We start from the raw sequence: 23,046 nt of genomic DNA, 5'->3' as shown, positions 1-23,046 counted from the left end.
CTCCCAAACAAGAAAGAAAGAATCTGGTGTAATTCAGTGCCTGACATCCAGAACCTCCCAGAAATTTTCTTTGTTATAAAGTGCATCACAAAATATGTGTCATTTAAGCATAAAATGTGTAACCAATCAGTAAATTGGCTACTTCATGCAAAGTTAAAACCATACATGTGGTTCAGAAGACTACATTGCTTGACGGAGCCAGCCTTCAGTGGTGAAGGAGAGATGCTTTGCCAGTTTCTGGTAGTTATAAAAATAAATTCTCTTGAGACATTGGGCTGAGCCCAAGTCACTAAAGTGAAGGAATCCCCAAATCTTCCATTTGTAGTATGGTGTGTCCAAAATATATTAAGCAATATAATATTGAGAATTATGACTAGGAGGGGTAATGAACGGGTGAGTTTTTCCTCAGTTCTTCCACGTTTCTTTATTATAATATGTAAGCTTAGAAGAGGACATGTTCTGAATATTTGAATTTAAATGTACACTAGGAATGAAAATCTTCACCCTTGTGGGAGTAGCTGCTAATCCAAGGACTGGATTGTAGCAATGGCCCGGGCACAGCATGAAGAGGAGCATAAGAGATGAAGCAGATTGTCATTTCCTCTTCGCGTTTCACTATTATTCTGAACCAGTGCTTTCTGGGAGCGAAACTGTACTCAACTTTGACATAGACCATTAGGCCTTGGCAGGCATTCCAAATCTCTGTGACCAACTCGGTTTGTTTGTTAGAGCTGTAGAAGTAGAGAGGACCAAGTGTGCATTTGCTCTCCCCCAGTGAGTGTGCTTACCTCATTTGTGTGTTTCTTGTCCCATTGCCAGATGAATGCTGGTACTAAATCCATCTTTCCTAGTGGTAGGTTTGCCTCACGGCTGCTCTACTCTTTGGAGCAGCCATGAGCCCCATGAACATTCTGGGAAGGCACCAGAATTGGTACCTTTGCCACTGATAAATAAATATGTATACCAATATATACTGGATCCCACTGCAGATACTTAAGTATGAAGTGTTAAAAATATGACTGTGCTTTTTAGATTTTCCCATGATACCTTTTGAGAATTTAAAGTGTGATAGATTGGGGGGGGGGGGGAATATCCAAAATAAACAATGTGCTTTTCTCCATAATGAAGATCACACTGGATATGGATATATTTAGTTGCAGATGTATTTTCAGTATGCGGTATTAAATATTTTCCTAAAATCTCAAAAGGTACCAAGATTTTGCATCTCATGGAAAAAGTGTACTCTTCTTTCTAAATGCTCTTGTGAAAGTATTTTTAAAGTTTATATATTGTGCATAATATGGCATAAAAATTGTATTACTTCATTGGCTTGTTTGCCGTGATATAACGCGCATGATAAGATGTTTTCAGTTGCTTTGCTTGCTTATGGTAACCATGAACCATATTTTCCGCTTTTCCCCCCTTTGTGTGTATGTACACATGCATTTTTAAATCATTTCATATTACATTTTCTTTTTCCTCACCAAAAGGAATATGCTGCATGGGAAAAAATAAATGCAAACATTCCTTTTCTTTGTTGTTTCTTTTAAAGTTCTAACTCAGAAAATTTCTTGCTCTTATTGGCTTTTTATGGGTGTGAAGCATAACCGAATCATGCATGGAAGATACAGATTTAAAATCCAGTGGCTTCACGGTTTGCAATCAGTTGCCTGTCACATAAAAGTTACTTTGGATTCTGCATGAAATAGGCTTGAGTAGTTTTCTAAAAAAAGAGTTCTAGATATTTAATGTATAGCTGCACACATCGATATGGTTCTGAGTAGGTGCAATCTGTATCACCGAAAGGTTCAAGGAGAGGAAGCATTAGAAATTACTAAAATGAAAGTTATATGGTTGCACAAAACGAACGTGTACCTATACAGGCAAAACAGAATGGCTGCTGATCTTTCGAAACCAGCACATAAGAAAGTCAATAGGAAGTAAGGGAACCGTTTTCCATTGTGGTTATTTTTCTCATCATTAATTCTTTCCTCATGTTTTCTGTTTTTCATTGTTGGCCTATTTGGTTGCGATGTGCTTTTTCTGTCTTTCATTTCCCATTGCTCTGTTTTCTGTTTGTTTGTTTGTTTATTTATTTTTTTTTTTTAATTCTGGATTGGTTATGTCTGTGGAGTTTTTTTTTTTCCTCTTTTACTTAATTGTTCGTTTTGCCTCTTCCATTCTAAATCATGCAAACAATTGTACTTGCTTTTGTAATATTTCAAAGTTTACTGACCAATTTTTTTCTCTGGTCTCTCTGTTTCTCAACCATTTTTGTTGATTTTTGTGTTTGATTTCATTTTTAAAATTTAAGAAACAGTTGAACGGAGTGCAGGAGCAACAAGATCCCTCCCCACCACTTACTCATACAAGCCATTCTTTTCTACAAGACCATACCAGTCCTGGACAACAGCTCCGATCACAGTGCCTGGGCCAGCCAAGTCAGGCTTCACTTCCTTATCAAGCTCTTCCTCTAATACGCCATCAGCTTCTCCGTTAAAATCAATATGGTCTGTTTCGACTCCTTCTCCAATCAAATCCACATTAGGCGCGTCGACTACATCTTCAGTTAAATCCATTAGTGATGTGGCATCTCCGATTAGATCCTTTCGGACAATTTCTTCACCAATAAAAACAGTGGTGTCACAATCTCCGTACAATATCCAGGTTTCCTCTGGTACCCTGGTTAGAGCTCCCACAGTCCCAGAGTCCTCGCCTTTAAAAGGGCTGGCATCCAATTCTACGTTTTCTTCCCGAACCTCTCCAGTGACTACAGCGGGGTCTCTTCTGGAGAGGTCGTCAATTACTATGACCCCCCCTGCCTCCCCCAAATCAAACATTAATATGTATTCCTCAAGTTTGCCATTTAAGTCAATTATTACATCAGCAGCACCGCTAATATCTTCGCCTCTAAAGTCAGTGGTGTCTCCAGTGAAATCAGCAGTTGATGTCATTTCATCAGCTAAAGTTACAATGGCCCCCTCTCTCTCATCACCTGTGAAACAGATGCCTGGACATGCAGAGGTAACATTAGTCAATGGATCTATTTCCCCCCTGAAATATCCGTCATCTTCAACTTTAATTAATGGATGCAAAGCCACTGCCACGTTACAGGAAAAAATTTCTACGGCTACAGACTCTGTGAGCTCTGTGGTTAGTGCAGCCACTGACACAGTCGATAAAGTGTTTTCTACCACGACAGCGATGCCATTTTCCCCACTCAGGTCATATGTTTCTTCAGCACCATCCGCTTTTCAGTCTCTAAGAACTCCTTCAGCAAGTGCACTCTATACATCCCTTGGGTCGTCAATATCTGCAACTACCTCATCTGTAACTTCATCTATAATAACAGTGCCAGTATACTCTGTAGTCAATGTTTTGCCAGAACCAGCATTAAAGAAACTTCCAGACTCTAGTTCACTTACAAAATCAGCAGCAGCCTTGCTGTCACCCATTAAAACATTGACTACGGAGACACGTCCTCAGCCCCATTTCAATCGAACTTCATCTCCAGTTAAGTCGTCTTTGTTCCTTGCACCCTCTGCCCTTAAGTTGTCTACACCATCTTCTTTATCTTCCAGTCAGGAGATATTAAAAGACGTGGCTGAAATGAAAGAGGACCTCATGCGGATGACCGCAATACTACAAACAGACGTGCCTGAGGAGAAGCCATTCCAATCCGAACTCCCGAAAGAAGGGAGAATTGACGATGAAGAACCTTTCAAAATCGTTGAGAAAGTAAAGGAAGACTTGGTGAAAGTGAGTGAAATCCTTAAAAAAGATGTATGTGTAGATAATAAAGGACCACCCAAATCACCAAAGAGTGACAAAGGACTCTCTCCCGAAGACGACTGGATAGAATTTAGTTCAGAAGAAATAAGAGAAGCGAGACAACAAGCTGCCACGATCCATTCCCCAACTCTGCCAGAAAGAGTGCAAGTGAAAGCAAAAGCCGCCTCCGAGAAGGATTATAACCTGACCAAAGTTATTGACTACTTAACAAATGATATTGGGAGTAGTTCGTTGACAAATTTAAAGTACAAGTTTGAGGATGCAAAGAAGGATGGTGAAGAGAGACAGAAAAGGATTCTGAAGCCAGCAATCGCTTTGCAGGAACACAAACTCAAAATGCCTCCAGCCTCCATGAGGCCTTCCACCTCTGAGAAAGAGTTGTGTAAAATGGCCGATTCCTTTTTTGGAACAGATACTATTTTAGAGTCTCCGGATGACTTTTCTCAACATGACCAAGACAAAAGCCCTTTGTCTGACAGTGGCTTTGAAACAAGAAGTGAAAAAACGCCTTCAGCCCCACAGAGTGCTGAAAGCACTGGCCCTAAACCACTTTTTCACGAAGTCCCCATCCCTCCTGTCATTACAGAAACAAGAACTGAAGTGGTGCACGTTATCAGGAGCTATGAACCTTCGGCTGGAGATGCTCCCCCAGGCCAACCAGAGGAGCCGGTGTCACCCAAACCTTCACCTACTTTTACAGAACTGGAGCCAAAGCCCACCACCTCTAGTATTAAGGAAAAAGTGAAAGCATTTCAAATGAAAGCCAACGGTGAAGAAGACGACCACAGTCGGGTTCTAAGCAAAGGCATGCGTGTTAAGGAAGAGACTCACATAACCACGACCACCAGAATGGTCTATCATTCTCCACCAGGCAGTGAAGGTGCCTCTGAAAGAATTGAAGAAACCATGTCAGTCCATGACATCATGAAGGCCTTTCAGTCCGGGCGGGACCCTTCCAAAGAACTGGCAGGTCTGTTTGAGCATAAGTCGGCAGTGCCTCCAGATGTTCACAAGTCTGCTGCTGAAACCTCAGCCCAGCATGCAGAGAAGGACAACCAAATGAAACCCAAACTGGAGCGTATAATAGAAGTCCACATCGAAAAAGGTAACCAAGCTGAGCCCACTGAAGTCATTATTAGAGAAACCAAAAAGCATCCAGAAAAGGAAATGTATGTATATCAGAAAGACTTATCCCGGGGAGATATTAACCTAAAAGATTTTCTGCCAGAAAAACACGATGCTTTTCCTTGTTCAGAGGAACAGGGTCAGCAAGAAGAAGAAGAACTCACTGCTGAAGAGTCATTGCCTTCTTATCTGGAGTCTTCCAGAGTAAACACTCCTGTGTCCCAAGAAGAAGATAGTCGCCCTAGTTCTGCTCAACTCATATCTGATGACTCTTATAAAACATTGAAGCTTTTGAGTCAACACTCAATAGAATACCATGACGATGAGTTGTCAGAACTAAGAGGGGAGTCTTACAGGTTTGCTGAGAAAATGCTTCTGTCAGAAAAGCTAGATGTGTCTCACTCTGATACCGAGGAATCGGTTACAGACCATGCAGGACCCCCTAGCTCAGAGTTACAGGGGTCTGATAAGCGGTCCAGAGAAAAAGTAGTCACTGCCCCCAAAAAAGAAATTCTCTCCAAAATCTATAAAGATGTGTCTGAAAATGGTGTAGGTAAAGTGTCTAAAGATGAGCATTTTGATAAAGTGACAGTGTTGCACTATTCTGGCGATGTTAGTAGTCCAAAACATGCCATGTGGATGCGCTTTACTGAGGACAGATTAGACAGAGGTAGAGAGAAGTTGATATATGAAGATAGGGTGGACAGGACTGTGAAGGAAGCTGAAGAAAAACTGACTGAAGTGTCACAGTTTTTTCGTGACAAAACCGAAAAGCTTAATGATGAACTGCAGTCCCCAGAGAAAAAGCCACGCCCTAGAAATGGTAAAGAATACTCTTCTCAAAGCTCTACCAGTAGCAGCCCCGAGAAGGTACTGCTGACAGAACTGTTGGCATCCAATGATGAGTGGGTTAAGGCAAGGCAGCATGGCCATGATGGACAAGGCTTCCCCAAAGCTGATGAGAGGAAAGAATCCAGTCTGCCGAGCAGCCCAGAGAAGAAGGTTCCTTCCCAACAGCCTGAGGACAGCAAGTCCATGGAGGAAGCCAAAGAAAGCATTTCACAGAGCAAAGCACCAGAAGGGCCCCAGTCTGGCTTTCAGCTCAAACAATCCAAACTCAGTTCCATTAGATTAAAATTTGAACAAGGCGCACAGGCAAAAAGTAAGGACATGTCTCAAGAAGACAAAAAGCCGGAGGGCCAATCCAGAATCCCAGTCAAAAAAATCCAGGAGAGCAAGCTGCCTGTCTACCAAGTTTTTGCTAGAGAAAAGCAGCAGAAGGCCATAGACCTCCCAGATGAAAGTGTGTCTGTGCAAAATGATTTTATGGTCCTGAAAGCTAAAGATGAGCATGTCCAAAGCAATGAAATTGTCATAAATGATTCTGGCTCCGAGGATGTGAAGACACAGAGAACTGAAATGTCAAGTAAAGCAATGCCTGACTATTTTTCTGAGCAACAGCCTAAAGACTTGGCATGTCATGTAACCTCAGATTTAGCAACTAAGGGACCATGGGACAAAAAGGTCTTTAGAACATGGGAAAGTTCTGGAGCTGCTAACAATAAGTCGCAGAAAGAAAAACTTTCACATGTACTTGTTCATGATGTAAGAGAGAATCACACTGGTCACCCTGAGAGTAAGATTGTTGATCAAAGGAGTGAATTTATGTCTGTGACTGAGAGAGAACACAAGTTGTTAACAAATGGTTCTCTCTCAGAAATTAAGGAAATGACTGTAAAATCTCCCTCCAAAAAGGTCTTATATAGGGAATATGTTGTGAAAGAAGGGGAACGGCCGGGTGGATCTCTGGAACAACCTTCCAGGAGGAGTGAGAGCTCAGCAGCATCACACATCCCGGTCAGAGCTGCAGAGGGACGGAGAATACTGTCTTCTGATATTCCTGATGGTTTTTGCGAGCAGCCGACGTTCCCCCAACACGAACTATCACCAAAGTTGTCCCCATCAAGTATGAGTAAAGAGACAGTCGAGACACAGCACTTTAATTCTATAGAAGACGAAAAAGTTACCTATTCAGAAATCAGCAAAGTTTCCAAACGCCAGAGTTACGTAGGCTTATGCCCTCCTCTTGATGAAACTGAAACCTCTCCCACCAAATCTCCTGATTCCTTAGAGTTTAGCCCAGGAAAGGAATCTCCCTCTAGTGATGTGTTCGACCACAGTCCCCTTGATGGATTGGAAAGAGTTGCTCCACTAGCCCAGACGGAGGGAGGGAAAGACATAAAAACTTTACCTGTTTATGTCAGTTTTGTACAGGTGGGGAAGCAGTATGAAAAGGAGATACAACAAGGAAGTGTAAAAAAGATCATAAGTCAGGAGTGTAAGACAGTACAAGAGACCAGGGGGACCTTTTATACAACTAGACAGCAGAAGCAGCCTCCTTCTCCCCAAGGTAGTCCAGAAGACGACACTCTAGAACAAGTTTCCTTTCTAGACAGCTCTGGGAAAAGCCCTTTAACCCCGGAAACACCCAGTTCAGAGGAAGTGAGTTATGAATTCACGTCTAAGACACCAGACTCGCTCATAGCTTATATACCAGGCAAACCCAGCCCAATCCCTGAGGTTTCTGAGGAATCTGAGGAGGAGGAGCAGGCCAAGTCAGCCTCCTTAAAGCAGACTACGGTGGAGGAAGCAACCGTGGAGCGTGAAATGCCTACCGAGGCGAGCAAAGACTCTAACCAAAGACCCAAAACCAGTAGGGTTGCCTATATTGAGTTCCCCCCTCCTCCACCACTGGATGCAGACCAGATGGAGCCAGATAAGAAGCATCATTATCTCCCTGAAAGAGAGGTTGACATGATTGAAGTCAGTCTGCAAGATGAACATGACAAGTACCAGCTGGCTGAACCAGTCATCAGAGTGCAGCCACCTTCTCCAGTTCCTCCCGGGGCAGACGTCAGCGATTCGAGCGATGACGAGTCCATCTATCAGCCGGTCCCAGTTAAAAAATACACCTTCAAATTAAAGGAAGTAGACGATGAACAAAAAGAAATGACCAAATCCAAAGCTCCTGCTGACAAGGCTTCCAACCAGAAAGAATTGGAAACCAATGGATCTGGAAAAGATAACGAATTTGGCCTTGGCCTCGATTCACCTCAGAATGAAACTGCCCAGAATGGGAACAATGACCAGTCCATCACAGAGTGTTCCATTGCTACCACGGCCGAGTTTTCTCATGACACAGATGCCACGGAGATCGACTCTCTGGATGGCTATGACCTGCAAGATGAAGATGATGGCCTGACAGAGAGTGATTCTAAACTCCCAAGTCAAACCATGGAAATCAAGAAAGATGTCTGGAACACAGAGGGCATTCTGAAGCCAGCTGATCGCTCCTTTAGCCAAAGTAAACTTGAAGTTATCGAGGAGGAGGAGGGAAGGGTGGGACCAGACGAAGATAAGCCACCTTCTAAAAGTTCCTCATCTGAAAGGACCCCTGATAAGACTGATCAGAAATCAGGGGCCCAGTTTTTCACTCTAGAAGGCAGACATCCTGACAGATCAGTGTTTCCCGATACTTACTTCAGTTACAAAGTAGATGAAGAATTTGCCACTCCTTTTAAAACAGTAGCTACCAAAGGTCTAGATTTTGATCCCTGGTCTAATAACCGAGGGGATGATGAAGTTTTTGACAGTAAATCACGGGAAGATGAAACTAAGCCATTTGGTCTGGCTGTGGAAGACCGCTCGCCAGCAACAACCCCTGATACAACGCCAGCCAGAACGCCAACTGATGAAAGTACCCCAACTAGTGAGCCTAACCCCTTCCCATTTCACGAAGGGAAAATGTTTGAGATGACTCGCAGTGGTGCAATTGACATGAGCAAGAGGGATTTTGTTGAAGAGAGGCTCCAATTTTTCCAGATTGGTGAGCATACTTCTGAAGGGAAGTCAGGGGACCAGGGGGAAGGGGATAAAAGTATGGTCACTGCCACACCACAGCCACAGTCAGGGGACACCACTGTAGAAACCAATCTAGAGAGAAATGTAGAGGCACCTCCAGTCGAACCCAACCCCAGCATCCCGACCAGCGGAGAGTGTCAGGAAGGCACATCCAGTAGTGGCTCCCTGGAGAAATCGACAGCAGCCACTAGCACCTCTAAAGTTGACCCCAAGTTGCGCACGCCTATAAAAATGGGAATTTCTGCATCCACCATGACCATGAAGAAAGAAGGCCCTGGAGAAGTGACAGATAAGATAGAAGCTGTGATGACCAGTTGTCAGGGACTAGAGAATGAAACTATACCAATGATTTCAAATACAGCCAATAGCCACATGGGCACTAGGCCCCAAGAAAAACATGATTTCCAGAAAGATAACTTTAATAACAACAACAATTTGGATTCTTCCACTATACAGACAGATAACATTACAAGTAATATAGTTCTGACAGAACATTCTGCACCCACTTGTACCACAGAGAAAGCTAATCCAGTGAAAATCTCATCAGGAAAAAAGACAGGGGTACTGCAAGGACACTGTGTAAGAGATAAGCAGAAAGTTCTTGGAGAGCAGCCAAAGACCAAGGAATCGATAGGGATTAGGCGAAAATCCAAACTTCCCATAAAGGCCACTTCACCAAAAGATATCTGCCCACCAAGTCATATGCCAAACATGAAAGTGAGTAAAACGAAGCAGGTCAGTCAATCTGAGAAAACCAAAACCCTTATTTCTTCTTCATGTGTAGATGTAAAGTCCAGAATTCCAGTAAAAGACACACACAGAGATAACGTAGTTAGAAAAGCATGTGCCACACAAAAGCAAGGGCAGCCAGAGAAAGGCAAGGCCAAACAGCTTCCATCCAAGTTGCCAGTAAAGGTAAGATCCACCTGTGTCACCACCACTACCACCACCACCACCACCACCACCACCACCACCACCACCGCCATAGTAAAAGTTAGGAAGAGTCAGCTTAAGGAAGTATGTAAACATTCCATTGAATATTTTAAGGGAATTAGTGGTGAGACCTTAAAGCTTGTGGACCGCCTCTCTGAAGAAGACAAAAAGATGCAGTCCGAGTTGTCCGATGAGGAAGACAGTACCTCAAGAAACACGTCGTTGTCCGAGACTTCCCGGGGTGGCCAGCCTTCAGTTACCACGAAGTCTGCTAGAGATAAGAAAACAGAGGCAGCACCTTTAAAATCAAAGAGTGAAAAGGCCGGCAGTGGGAAAAGGAGCAGTAGAAGGACTGGTGAGAACGGAGGCAGTCAGGTCTCTCGAGCACTCTTTGCTCACATCCCGGAGAGCGAGCGTAGTTTGTAAACACTTTCCGACTCGTAGACCCTAGTGCATGAACTGTCGTGATTGCCTGTGAAGTGACTTAACCGTAGTTTCTCATTCTGTCACTGTCATCTGTGTGTGCTGTCTATACACTCTTCTTCCTCCCTTTTAACCAAACGACACTGTAGACAGCTAGGGAAGCATGCTGAAGACATTGGTGTCATTCAAGATGAGCAACTTTTTTTTTTTTCTTTAATGTACTAATAATGATTCTGTCAAAGTAAAAGCAGAGATGTTGAGATCCCATCATGGTGTTTTCACCGACACAATGATTCTGTAACCGCTGTCCAGTAGCTAGCTCGTCAGCATGTTCGATTCCATCACATTGAGCATCCATGTAGTCTCACATCTGGCCGGTGCAGGTGACAATCAAGTGAGCCATGTGAAAAGAGAAGTGTTCATGTAGGTGACTAGGACACATGTAAGTGTACAGTGTTAGCATTAGTCTCTCTGTAAAATCTGAGTACTGCTAAAAAACATTTTCCAGTATCGTGTCTTTCTTGATGATTATTTTAATTAAGAAATTGTAAATCGTAGGTCCACAGAGTCCATGTGAACGGACAGATATCAGGATGGCAATAGTAGCCGATCACCTGGGACTTAGTTGGACAGGTAAGTGTATACACGACTGAGTGAGACAAATACAGTTTCTTAATTTCTTTGTCTTTCACAAGGGGTTCATTATGTAAAACAGAAACAAGCAACAAGGAAAAAAAAACAGCAAACATTTTTATCATCTGTAATTCTATCAACCCAGAGATGATTACCGATAATACCTTATATACTGTGTTTTTCAAAGCTTTTTCAAAGCCCATACACTCAAGAATAAAAATTTAAATCTCACTTTACCTTAAATGTAGGCACTTTCTTCACACTGCCATTTCTGGTAATATTAGATAACATTTTACCTAGTGGTAAATTTTTTTTCTGGTATAAAGAAAAACACAATTAAGCCCTATGATTTTTAAATCATCCAAAATTTTAAACATGGTTTATGCCCTCAGGGGGCAGCTCTCTTAAGCAACAGTTCAATTAATCCATGCCTCGGTTTCACAAATTTTAATCATTCATGAGGTCATCTTCACACTTTTTATGACCTACACATGTTATCTGTAAGTACATTTACCTGATATTTTTTTCCTTTTAAGTGGACTCACTTTTATGCCCAAAGATTTATTTCAAAGGAAATCTTGTATCACTTTGCTAAAAGACAACAAGGATCATTTTCAATAACTACGTAAAGAAGAAAACAAGAGAATGACAGGAAGCTTAAAATTTGAATTATAATTTCTTAAAGATTGATACACATGTATAAATCTATTCAAACTACAAAAATAGTTGAGTTCAGTAAAGTGAATGAAACTGTTTATGATCAGTGTGTAGAAAATGAATATTTAGCTTGATTTCACTTCATTAAAGATGAAGATAAAATTCTGTGTCGACTGAACGATTCTGCTTTGTAGTTTTGATGTTAACTGGGCCCCCAAAATCCTCCTCACATGAGTCAGAAAAATTTTAAGTTTTTTAGGTTGAGTGTATTTTGTTTAACACACAACAACAGCAACAAAATATAATAGCTTAAAATAGAAATGTTAACCATTGTCACATCTAAGTCATCATGTATACCCTCAGCGATATTCTATACTCAGGGAAACAATTATCTATATGCTATTAAAATGGAGAATATGAAACCAGATAATGGCAAACAAGGTCAGCTACATCTTCTTCTTTTAAATGTCCTAAGTTCTGCCCTCACCCGCAACTTAATAACCTTCCTGTCTCCTTCCACCCAGCCCCTGCTCTCAGGCTCACTGCTAACAACCAGGAGCCTAGTAGTACTCTGAAAAGACAGGTGGTCTGCATAATCCTTGGAAGCTTGTTGAGAGTTAATAGCAATTTGTTATGTATAAATATTTGCTAACATAAAACTAATAATTATATTTTAACATCAGACATTGTAATCTAAAAACATACTGGAGCAAATGTTGATTGTGCAGTATTATATGCCCATAACTATTCATTATTTGCCTTAGACAAATCCAGTCCTTAGTATATCAGGGTACATTTCAGGAGAAGATGTGCTGTAAAGCCATAATGTTGTAAAATTCTTAGTGGCAGTGTGTCTTTGCTCTTTGCTGGGTCACTAGACAAAGGATACAGTTGGATCATAAGGGTTTGTTGGACAGTAGGAGTATTGTTTCTTAAAGCACAAAGGACTTGAAAGAACTTAAAACTTAAATTTAACTTTTGTAAATTTGAATTACCTATGCTCAATGAAGATTATTAGAAAAATTATCATGTAGAAGAGCAAAATTTAATTCTGTCCTTCAGAACCACTGTTAACATCTCAATGTACTTTGATTTTTGTCTAAAAGCTTTTAAAATGTTATATACACAATGTAACTTTTTGCTCTTTTATTTGTGGTTACCTAGTTTCTACAAAATTACATATTCTATGGTCTTGATTTTAATGGATAAATAAGATCCAATATACATACTTAATAATGGTGTTTTTCTGACTTTGGGTCACAGTGTACTAGAGAGTCATGAAATCAATACATCCTTTGGTTTTGCTTTTAATAGGATAGAATGGGGGGGAGGGGGATATGTCTGTATATTATGTGTATTAAGGCTAAGTTTTGCTCCTTAAAGATCTGGTTTCATTTATATAAACATCATGATATACAATGTATTTCTAACTGTAGGCCATGATCAAAACAGTTCGCAAACCACTGCATTAACTTAATTAACTCTTCTTTTGTTCAACACTTGGATTGTTTTCAGTTTTCTAATGGTACAAGCCTGAGATGAACATTCATGTGTATAAATCATTGTGTCCAACTCAATGTATAGTCATGATAGAGTTCCAGAAGTGAAATCACTTGACCAAAGAATCTGGACCTTTTTGAGCCTCTGAATGCATTTTGCCAAATGCTAGAAATATTTAACCAGGGTAGAATCTTGAGCAATTCCCTTTCCATGGGAAGAATTGTTTCCCATTTATTTCTATAATCACTTAATATAATACATACCTGAGAAATTTTTTTAACTGTACAAAAAATATATAATGAAAAGTAAGGCTCCTTCTCATCTTTGGCTCCTAGTTTCCCTCTGTCAAGACAGCTACTAATGCTCACACGTGTCTTCCCAAAGACACTCTGATTAATAAGGTTGAGCGTATGGGTATAGACATTGAGATGGACACAAAGCTATCTCCCTTGTATTTGTTATACAAGTGACACCGTAACATAGACAATGATCTGGTCTGGAGTCATCATTTAACCTCCCAAGTGGAATTCCTAAAGTCATGCTACCAGCACCCCCTTTGCCATATTTATGAGTTGTGTATCCCTACCCATCTTAGGTGAGGTTTGCGCAAATTGTGAAGAATAATTTGGATGACTTAAAGGAATCCAGCAGCATCCTTTTTGTACAGATCAAGAATTCTTTGTAAAATAATCTCTCAAGAGGGAATCTAATTGTAACTAAGTAATTATCTCCAGAGAGTTAAGTCACAGCCTGTGTGTGATCACAGCTTCCTGTAAAATGAAGCATATAAAGATTAATGCTCAAGGCTGGACTGAGTTTTACTATAAAATTCCTTTCTTTTTTTGTGTGGCAGTTGAGCATTACTTTTATGAAACATATGTGATAAAAGTAGAATGTGAAATCTTAGTAACTCTTTTTCTTTTCTACAGAACTGGCAAGGGAACTGAATTTTTCAGTGGATGAAATCAATCAAATACGTGTGGAAAATCCAAATTCTTTAATTTCTCAAAGCTTCATGTTATTAAAAAAATGGGTTACCAGAGACGGAAAAAATGCTACAAGTATGCTGAAATTATATTACTTTAACTTTCACAACTGCATATATCCAATGTTTTAGATAAGCCTACTGTTAAGAAACCAGAGTAATCATAAAGTAATAGCAAGCCATTAAAGTTATACTTGTTTAATTTTAACACTGATATTCCAAACATCTATCTTTGGGAATCTTTTTAAGAAAGCAAATAGTAGAGAATTTTTTTTTTTTTTTTGCATTTTGTCTTTAGTTCTCTCTGTGACCATCAAAAATGAAAATACAATTCTAGCTGTTAAATTGTGGGGTAGTAGTCAGAAGCACTCTGAGGCTACTGCTGTGGCTGGGGACGGATGCACAGGGAGAGGAAGGAAGAAGGTATAGGATGAAATCATTTTATTCAGCTTCATATGTGCTGGCAGAGAAGTCTCTAATATTTTTAGGTTTGACTTTGTTTAGTTTTGCTGGGGTGGTGGGAGGGGTGGTGCTGTCCCGTGGCCAATGCCAACCCACAACAATGGGAAGTAAGTTATTGTGGGTTTGCCAGGGTCAGCCTGACCTCAGTAAGCCGTTAAGATGGTCAATGTCAAATATGAGGGTGATCTATCTTGGCAGTCTGAAAGGAGAGGAACATGTTTAAAATTTTATTAGATTTCCTTGTAACTAAATGGAGTTTAGCTATTTTGAGGCCCATCTGCTTGGCATCTTACAGCGGAATGAATGTTGCTGTCATCACACACAGCTTCTCAAAAGTGATTCTTGAGACCCTAACATGACTTCCCTGTAATGGTGGGCTTTCTGAGCCCTCTGGATGGTGACATGGCAGAGCTCAGTCAGGAGGAGCTGAATAAACTCTAGGCGGGTCAAGAAAGCCGTGCCTTTGTGTGGATATTGTGGTGACTGGAAGAAAATCACTTAATCGGGTTTTCAACCCTCTTTTCTCCTTTTTCAGCTGATGCCTTAACTTCGGTCTTGACAAAAATTAATCGAATAGATATAGTGACTCTGCTAGAAGGACCGATATTTGATTATGGAAATATTTCAGGCACCAGGAGTTTTGCAGATGAGAACAATGTTTTCCATGACCCTGTTGATGGTAATTGAATTTAGCGTTCATATTTATTTAATCATTTGATAAACTTTGAAAGTGTGGAGGACAAGGCAGCCACTTAAAACCAACTAAATTGTGATTTGCTTGACTTCATTTCTCATTTTCACAGCATCTTCTCTGCCAGAGTCTGGAAATAAACACTCTGATAGAACAAACTTGATAAATGTCTGTTACATAAAATACACATAATGAGGTATAAAAGCATAAGTTAACTGTTGGATATTCAATAGTTGGTATTTGAAAATTTTTTACATGACCAAGTGGAAGAAAATTTCATATCTAGAGAATGCATTGTGGTTGTCATTTTCATATTTACGTAAAAAACTAGTGAACTCTTTTATTAGTATATTGGTAAGACCAAATTGTGAGTTATTTTTACCAAATAACCAAGGTACTGGGTCAAGTTTAAGCATAGAGTAGACAAATTGTTAAATAAAATGGTGAAATCTTGTTTGGGGACCAAGTATTTAAGCGCTTACTGAAAAAGCCTAATGCATCTCTCAAAAACATGTTTTACTTATTTAGCATTATTTTTTATAATGTGCTTCCATTTATTGTTTGGAAAAACCATGCCTGATATATAAAAGTCGGTGTCATTTCTAATTCAATGAGCACAGATGTCACTAACAACATAATTCATTTTTTACATTAAATTAATTTATATAATAATATTATCATTTTCCTTCAATTTCCTATGTAAATTGGGGCTTTTTTAATCAAAGTATTAAGTAAAGGATAACAAATATCTTACTATGTTTTTCAAGGTGTTGTCTTCCTTTACAAATGGAAACGTATTCTGATAATGAATTTTGAGTAAAAAATGATGGTGTGGAGGAAGGAAGAAGAGCTAGGGATACTTTTCTATCCCAAGTTTTGAAAATTATGGCATTTTTCCCCGTTTTTAAACTGGCAAAGTTAGACTAACAAGAATCAGTAACTTCTAGTTCTACATATGTTATGTGGCAAAGATGGCAAATTCTTAAAAAGTTTCTGCTTACTAACGTTAAAGCTAACAGAAAATTCAAAGCATATCTTATTATCCATATAACATAAACACGATGGGCAATAGTGTCTAAAGTGGTTTCTTTATAAGCTTATAAATACCATCAATTGGGGCAGGACACCTGGGTGGCTCAGTTGGTTAAGCATCCAACTCTTGATCTCAGCTCAGCTCTTGAACTCAGGGTTGTGAATGTGAGCCCCTCCTTGGTTTCCATGCTGGCTGTGAAGCCTACTTAAATACATACATACATACATACATACATACCATAGAACCTTGGAAAAAAGCTCTCTTCAAGGCCTTGTCTTATATGTGAGACCATATAATGGTAACCAATCTCTTTGCACTAAAGAAAGACCATTATATCAAATTCTGAATTATTGCCAAGTTACAGTTTATGGAATCTTTTAATATTATTTTTTGGGAAAAGAAATTAAGAGAACTAATAAGCAAAAAAAAAGAAAAAAAGAAAAAAAAGAACAAGTAGGATAACCAGAAAATAATGGAAATAGTCAATAGAATTGAAAGCTTTATTTATTTGTAACATTTTAAAATCAGAATAGAATGAAATAAATTCCCAAGGGCTTTTTGTGGCTACATCTTAATATTTTATATTTCTTATTTTAAAAATTCGTAGGAAAATTTAGGAATGTGTATATGAAGTAAATTTCACTTGTGCAGATTATGAACCTCAGTTAATGTCAGCCAACTTTTCAATAAGATTCTGGTTTATAGGTGACTATACTTACCTACAGTAATTTGAATTTACCACAAAAGCTAAGTTGATATTTGTCGTGGACTGATGGGAAAATTAGGCTTTAGTTTTGTAGACCATTAATTCAGAAAGTGTGCTTGGTTGCCTTTTTTTTCCTGTCTCTCCTCTTGGTGGAACTTTTATGAAGCCTCCTTTCCTCACCATGACCAGACCATTGTTCACTTCTTTCTCTGCTGAAGGAGAAAAATGTCCCCTTTGTCCACACAGCAAAGGTTAAAACAAGGGAACTGCTCCCTACCTCCCCACTGAGCAGGCTGGTGTTTCACAGTGTTGTTGTGAATATTCAGAGAGCTCTTTGCAAATGGCTTTCTTCCTGTCTCTGTCGTGTATCATTTCTTTTTTCTCTTTGAGTTGTGATTCTGAGTGGTCTGCATCACCAAAGTCACTAAGACCTCCATGTGCACCACAAGTCTTTCATCTCTGTCACATTATGACACCTGAAAGCTTTCCTTGGAGTCTTTTCTACTTTATCTGCTTCTCAAAACCTTTTCCTAACATCTTTTTAGACTTTTTTTTCCCCAGTGCTATTGCTCTAAAGTCTAATAATAATTTCTTTCCAAAGATTAAATTTATTTTTCTTCGCTGTAAATTTCATGTGAAAAAAAAAAAAAAGAATGAGAGTCGGGTAGCATTGCTCCTATGTAAAGCTCTTCAAATGAGTTATAAGTAATTAATTATAACAATTGTGGCTTGCTGTATGCAGTCCACCACCATATGGATTTTGCATGCTGAAAGTAGAAAGCTAATAAATTTGACCGTGGAATAAATGTATTTTATATAACGACAGCTAACTTTTTATTGGATTGAATTAGTCTGTATATTTAAGTTACTGTATTAAAATTATCAAAGTTGATAGAAACCATTTATATCTTAATTAATTAGTGTTCTGTTTTATTATAGTTTGCACTAGTCTTTTATTTCATTGTATTACATTTAGTTGAACTAAACCAATAAATTTATGAACATTGTTCTGTAACTCATCATACATTTTCATACCTGATATAATTTAATTCATTCCATGTGTTTTGTTTGATGTACTCTAATTCATTCCAGTCAGTCCAAATGTACTGTCTTCCATAGGTTATCCTTCCCTTCAAGTGGAACTGGAAACTCCCACAGGGTTGCACTACACACCACCCACCCCTTTCCAGCAAGATGATTATTTTAGTGATATCTCTAGCATAGAGTCTCCCCTTAGAACCCCCAGTAGACTGAGTGATGGGCTAGTGCCTTCCCAGGGGAACGTAGAGCATTCAGCAGATGGAGGACCTCCAGTCGTAACTGCAGAAGACACTTCCTTAGAAGACAGCAAACTCGAAGACTCAATGCCTTTAACAGAAATGCCTGGCACAGTGGATGTAGATGAGAGCCAGTTGGAGAATGTATGTCTGAGTGAGTATCCTCAATACCTCGGAAGTATGGCTGGGGTCCCAAAAGATGTTAAACCAGCAGAGCCACTGAAACAAACTAGTAAAGTAAGAGTAAGCTCTGAGCAGCAAGAGAAAGGAAAATCTGGTCCTGATGAGGAGATGACGGAAGAAAAACTCAAATCTCTATTTGAGGACATTCAACTTGAAGAAGGCGTAGAGTCTGAGGAGATGACAGAAGAAAAAGTACAGGCTATTCTTAAACGTGTTCAGCAAGCAGAACTGGAAATGTCTTCAATTGCAGGTTGGCAGAACGAGACATCAGGTGGAAACCTAGAGCCCCCTGCTCAAGCTCGAAGACTAACCGGTGGGTTACTAGAAAGACTGGATGACAGGTATGACTCCATTTCAGAAAAAAGGAAAGCGAAATACAGATTACATGTTAATAGTTTGTTTTAAACACCTACTTTTTAGCACTTACTCTTTTTCTAAATTACCATTCCAGTTTGGGGATAATACCTGCTTTAAAGGTTGGTTCATTCTGCTAATCTGGAGAGGGAAACTCACACGAAACTCAATTTAATTCTTAAAACTACTGATAGCCTGAAGCAAAATGTAAAAAGTTTTACATGCATGCCAAAGATGTCTGTATTTACTTTAGAAGACTACTCTTTTCTAGTTTGTGACTTGTCTGATTTTTTTCACAAAGCTAGTAATTAATATGCTTTCAAAATAATGGGGTAAATAAAACTCCACGTCTTTTAGAAATACAAACCTTTCTATGATTTCCTGACTTCAGACTTTAAAAGTCATATGTAATTCTTCACTCCAAATAATATTGCCATGATAGAAATTTGATTACAACCAAAATAATTCCCTAATCATGAATCTGGTTCTTTTTGATACTGGACTTCCTCTAGAAAGGTAAGAGCCTAGTGTCCTTCAGACATTGGTTCAAATCCCACTGGCATTAGGTTTGTATTTTGTGACTCTGGATGAATTTCTAAGCTGTAAGAACGTCACTTTAACCGACTTTAAAAATAAGAATACTACTACTTTCCTCACACAGGTTTACAGATTGAAGAAGGAAGCCTATAGAATGGCCACCAAATGGCTGCTACAAATAGTCTGTCAGTAATAGATGGCATTATTTTTATTTATGCATACATCAGACTAAAATATAACTTACTTCAGTGGCAACTAGTGATAACCTCAGGTGTTTTTGCATCCAATTTAAATTTATTTCATAACCATGTTTAATATTTTCATATGACTGGTAAAGCTTCTTGCTCAATGAAAATTCCCAAAGAGGGAGCTTGTAACATTTTGCAAAAAAGGAGTTTACAGAGTTCTTTTTGAAGAATAAGACCAAAGAGTTCTGTGCTCACCCTACCAAAGACAACAAATAGCACTAGTTTTGATGTCTGTGTTCTAATATAGTCACATTAATTTATAGTTACATAACAGGAAATAGATACAATTATGTTACAGCATCTTTGCAGTGTGCTGGGACTGTTTGTACTTATACATATGGAATAGGGTGTACTATGGATAGGTGTTTTTTTTATATAATCACAATTTGATTTATAAGAATTCACACGTACTCACAGACATATACAATACATAAAGAACATTGCATTGCGCTTATCAGTGCCTTCCAAATTCTGTAGATAATAAGCAAAGACCCTAAAAACAATGCACAAGCTAGAAAATAAAACCCATACTGATACCAGTAAAAATTAGAAGTCACTTTAAAAGAAAGTGTTGGAAGAGAAAGATTTGTAATAGTCCGTTAAAAGGAAAATAGTCCTCACAGGACCTAGAAGCAACAGGTAAGCAACAACACCCTGCTCACCAGTGGGGGTCAGCACAGGTCAGGAGCCAAGAAAGATGAGACTCAAGCAAGGCTATTGTGGTTTGCAAAGGCACGCTGGCAAGACCCACAATTGGAAAACCAGAGACTGGAACATGGGGTTCTTGGGGATGTCAGGGCTCTCAAGGAATGCATTTTGTTCTCTGCCAGCAGTTTTTTCACTGGCAATATTAAAGCTTTGGAGATCTCCTCCTCCTTAGATTGGCGGTTCTGGAACTCCAGGTATGCCCATGAACCTCCCAGGGTGACTTCCTGAGATCTCAAATCCAAGTAGCTATTGCAGTGCAATTAAACAAAATAAAACAAAAACAAGGACAGCATAACTAGGCAGGTTGGGCGGGGCAGAGCTGGGGCCCTGTGTAGCACCTCATCACCCCAAAACTCAAACCCATGAGAGACCCTCACAGTTTGAAATCCAGTGACCATATTTTTCATGTCTTTCTATTCTATGCCTTCAAGAGTAGTTTACAACATGGTAGTGAAAACTTTAGAGCTTCTGAAGCCCACTTTCAGCCATGTATTGGCATTATAAATTTCCACATCTTCTCTTTTGCAGCCCTGATCAGTGTCGAGATTCCATTACCTCATATCTCAAAGGAGAACCTGGAAAATTTGAAGCCAATGGGAGCCACGCAGAAGTCACTCCAGAAGCAAAGACAAAATCTTACTTTCCAGAATCCCAAAATGATATAGGGAAACAGAGCGCTAAGGAAACTCTGAAACCAAAAATCCATGGATCTGGTCGTGTTGAGGAACCAGCATCATCACTAGCCGCCTATCAGAAAGCTCTAGAAGAAACCAGCAAGTTTGTAATAGAAGAGCCTAAACCCTGTGTGCCTGTCAGTATGAAAAAGATGAGTAGGACTTCCCCTGCAGATGGCAAGCCAAGGCTTAACCTGCACGAAGAAGAAGGGTCCAGTGGGTCTGAGCAAAAGGTATGTCATCTAGTTTTCCAGTACACTGTCATTTAAACCAAAAGTCCTGATGCTTCACTTTGTTTGATTAGTCTTGTAACATTGAGCCCAAGGTTCTTTATGATGACCCAGTTGTAAATGTAACACTAATGGAGGGGGTGAACAAAGTGCTAGGTGGAACATATGCTATTGGATTACACCTTCATTCACTGAGAGGGAAAAAGCAAGCAGCATCAATTCAGCTATTTTTCAGGAGGAAGGAGAACTACAGAGATGTTATGCTTAAGGTCCAGTGTTAATTTGGTCTGGTATTTAGGTTTCCTAACTCCCAACCCAGTCTTCTTTCTTATGGAAGGAGGATAATTATTCAGACCTTTTCTGGTGGTTCTGCATAATTTAAAGAGTTTATAGCATGTGACCCATCTAAGAGCTCTACCCTATAAAAGTGTGTTTTAAAAATTGGAGAAACATAGTGCCCAAGCCTAAAATGAGGTGGGTATATACCATGGTGGATTGACAGCATTTAGAAATTGGAAGTTAGAGGTCTCATTTTAATAATTTTTATATCTAAGTTGATGATTATCTTAATATTCATTTTTAAAAATTTGAAAACCTTACTGTCAGAATTATTTGCACTTTGTGCTCCGTGTTCTTGTACCATCTAATAGATTTGTATTCATTCTTTGAGGTTTATCATTTTTAGATATTAAAAACTTAAAAACTTTAGAACTGAAATTATAGATGGATATAAGAAAATAAAAATTAGCTCTATTTACTACATTCTTTTTTTTTTTACTGCTTTTTGCTCTCTCCATTATTGTGTCTTTTCCTGAACTGCGCAGTGGGCGCGTAGACTGAGACATGGGCATCTTTGGAACAGTAGCACCTACAGTTTTCCCTAAAACATCAGGTTGGCTTAAGATCTACCGCAGTGTTTTAGGTAGGACAAAAAAAGTCTTCTGTAAAATATTGAGTCCATGATTAACTCCTGCTTTAGAAAAACTTTAATAGCAAACTCCCAGTCACTCAGGAGCTAATTATCAGCTTATCAACTAATCATATCCTTTCCTTTTCCCTTCTGCAGGCTATCTTTTGACCATTTTCCTGCATGTTAGGAGGGAAAGTGAGGGGAAGTAAAATGCTAAGGCCTTCCTTTCACTTCCTGACAAATGGGTTTTGAATATTGATTTCTTTCAGTTCATTCTAGTATATTTACGCAGTGCGACCTTGGATGTTCCCTTTTAAAATGAGTCCACAAAATAGAGAAAGAAGTGATAACATAGTGATGTCTTAACTATGAAAGTTTATTCTGTAAAGCCTATTAAAATCCATAGAAAAGGTCTGAAATCAAATGATCATATACCTGTAAATAAACACTTCTTATATGTACACATGCAAACGCATTGGCCATTGGGGAACCAGGGAGAAGGCAAAAGAGGGTTTGAAAATGAAAGCCTTAACCCTGAATGGAAACTCAGCTGAGTTCATCAGTACTGGAACATAATTGCTATTAGAAAATGTTTTCAAGGTTTCTTATAAATGAGATTGTGCTTTTGGGATTGGTCTAAGTAGATTCCCTAAGAACCCAACCTTACAAGAAATCCAAAAATGTTCAGGATGTGCCCTTTGTGGCTAGACCATAGTGCATTAGCAACCAACTAAGTCATCTGATGTATGATCTCAGAAAACAGCCCCCTTTTTGTCCCCTAAAAAATCAGGTCAAAAGTCCGGGTGCGGTTCTTACACGGATGACTGCCTGCTGTTACAAGGTAAACTTCTGCTACTTTCCAACTCTTTCAAAGCAGTGACCCATGGCAAGAAGTACTAAGAAAATTGTTTGGTCTCCTAGTTACCCTCTTTGCCAATTCTAGAGAATTCTTTAAAGGGAATCCTGATCGAGATTCTACTACCATCTTCTCTCTACCCTCCACCTTCAGATTAGCAGGGAGAATGTGGAAACAAAACACAGGCCGAATGGCCCCTTTCTATTTT

At 39.3% G+C, this 23,046-nt stretch overlaps 1 protein-coding gene across 1 annotated transcript in view; it reads left to right on the top strand.

Moving 5' to 3' along the window:
* Window positions 1-23,046, top strand: part of ANK3 (ankyrin 3) — a 335,763-nt gene that overhangs the window by 288,918 nt on the left and 23,799 nt on the right. The window contains exons 37-43 of the mRNA XM_049646133.1: window positions 2,321-10,126; window positions 10,753-10,827; window positions 13,914-14,045; window positions 14,967-15,110; window positions 18,572-18,662; window positions 20,697-21,075; window positions 22,773-22,823. Coding sequence (XP_049502090.1) covers window positions 2,321-10,126; window positions 10,753-10,827; window positions 13,914-14,045; window positions 14,967-15,110; window positions 18,572-18,662; window positions 20,697-21,075; window positions 22,773-22,823 — 8,678 coding nt within the window. The remainder of the gene's footprint in view (window positions 1-2,320; window positions 10,127-10,752; window positions 10,828-13,913; window positions 14,046-14,966; window positions 15,111-18,571; window positions 18,663-20,696; window positions 21,076-22,772; window positions 22,824-23,046) is intronic.

The sequence above is a fragment of the Panthera uncia genome, chromosome D2, assembly GCF_023721935.1.
Source record: "Panthera uncia isolate 11264 chromosome D2, Puncia_PCG_1.0, whole genome shotgun sequence".
Taxonomy (NCBI): Eukaryota; Metazoa; Chordata; class Mammalia; order Carnivora; family Felidae; genus Panthera; species Panthera uncia.
The sequence above is the reverse complement of the archived record's forward strand: the minus strand, read 5'-3'. Positions and strand labels throughout refer to the sequence as shown.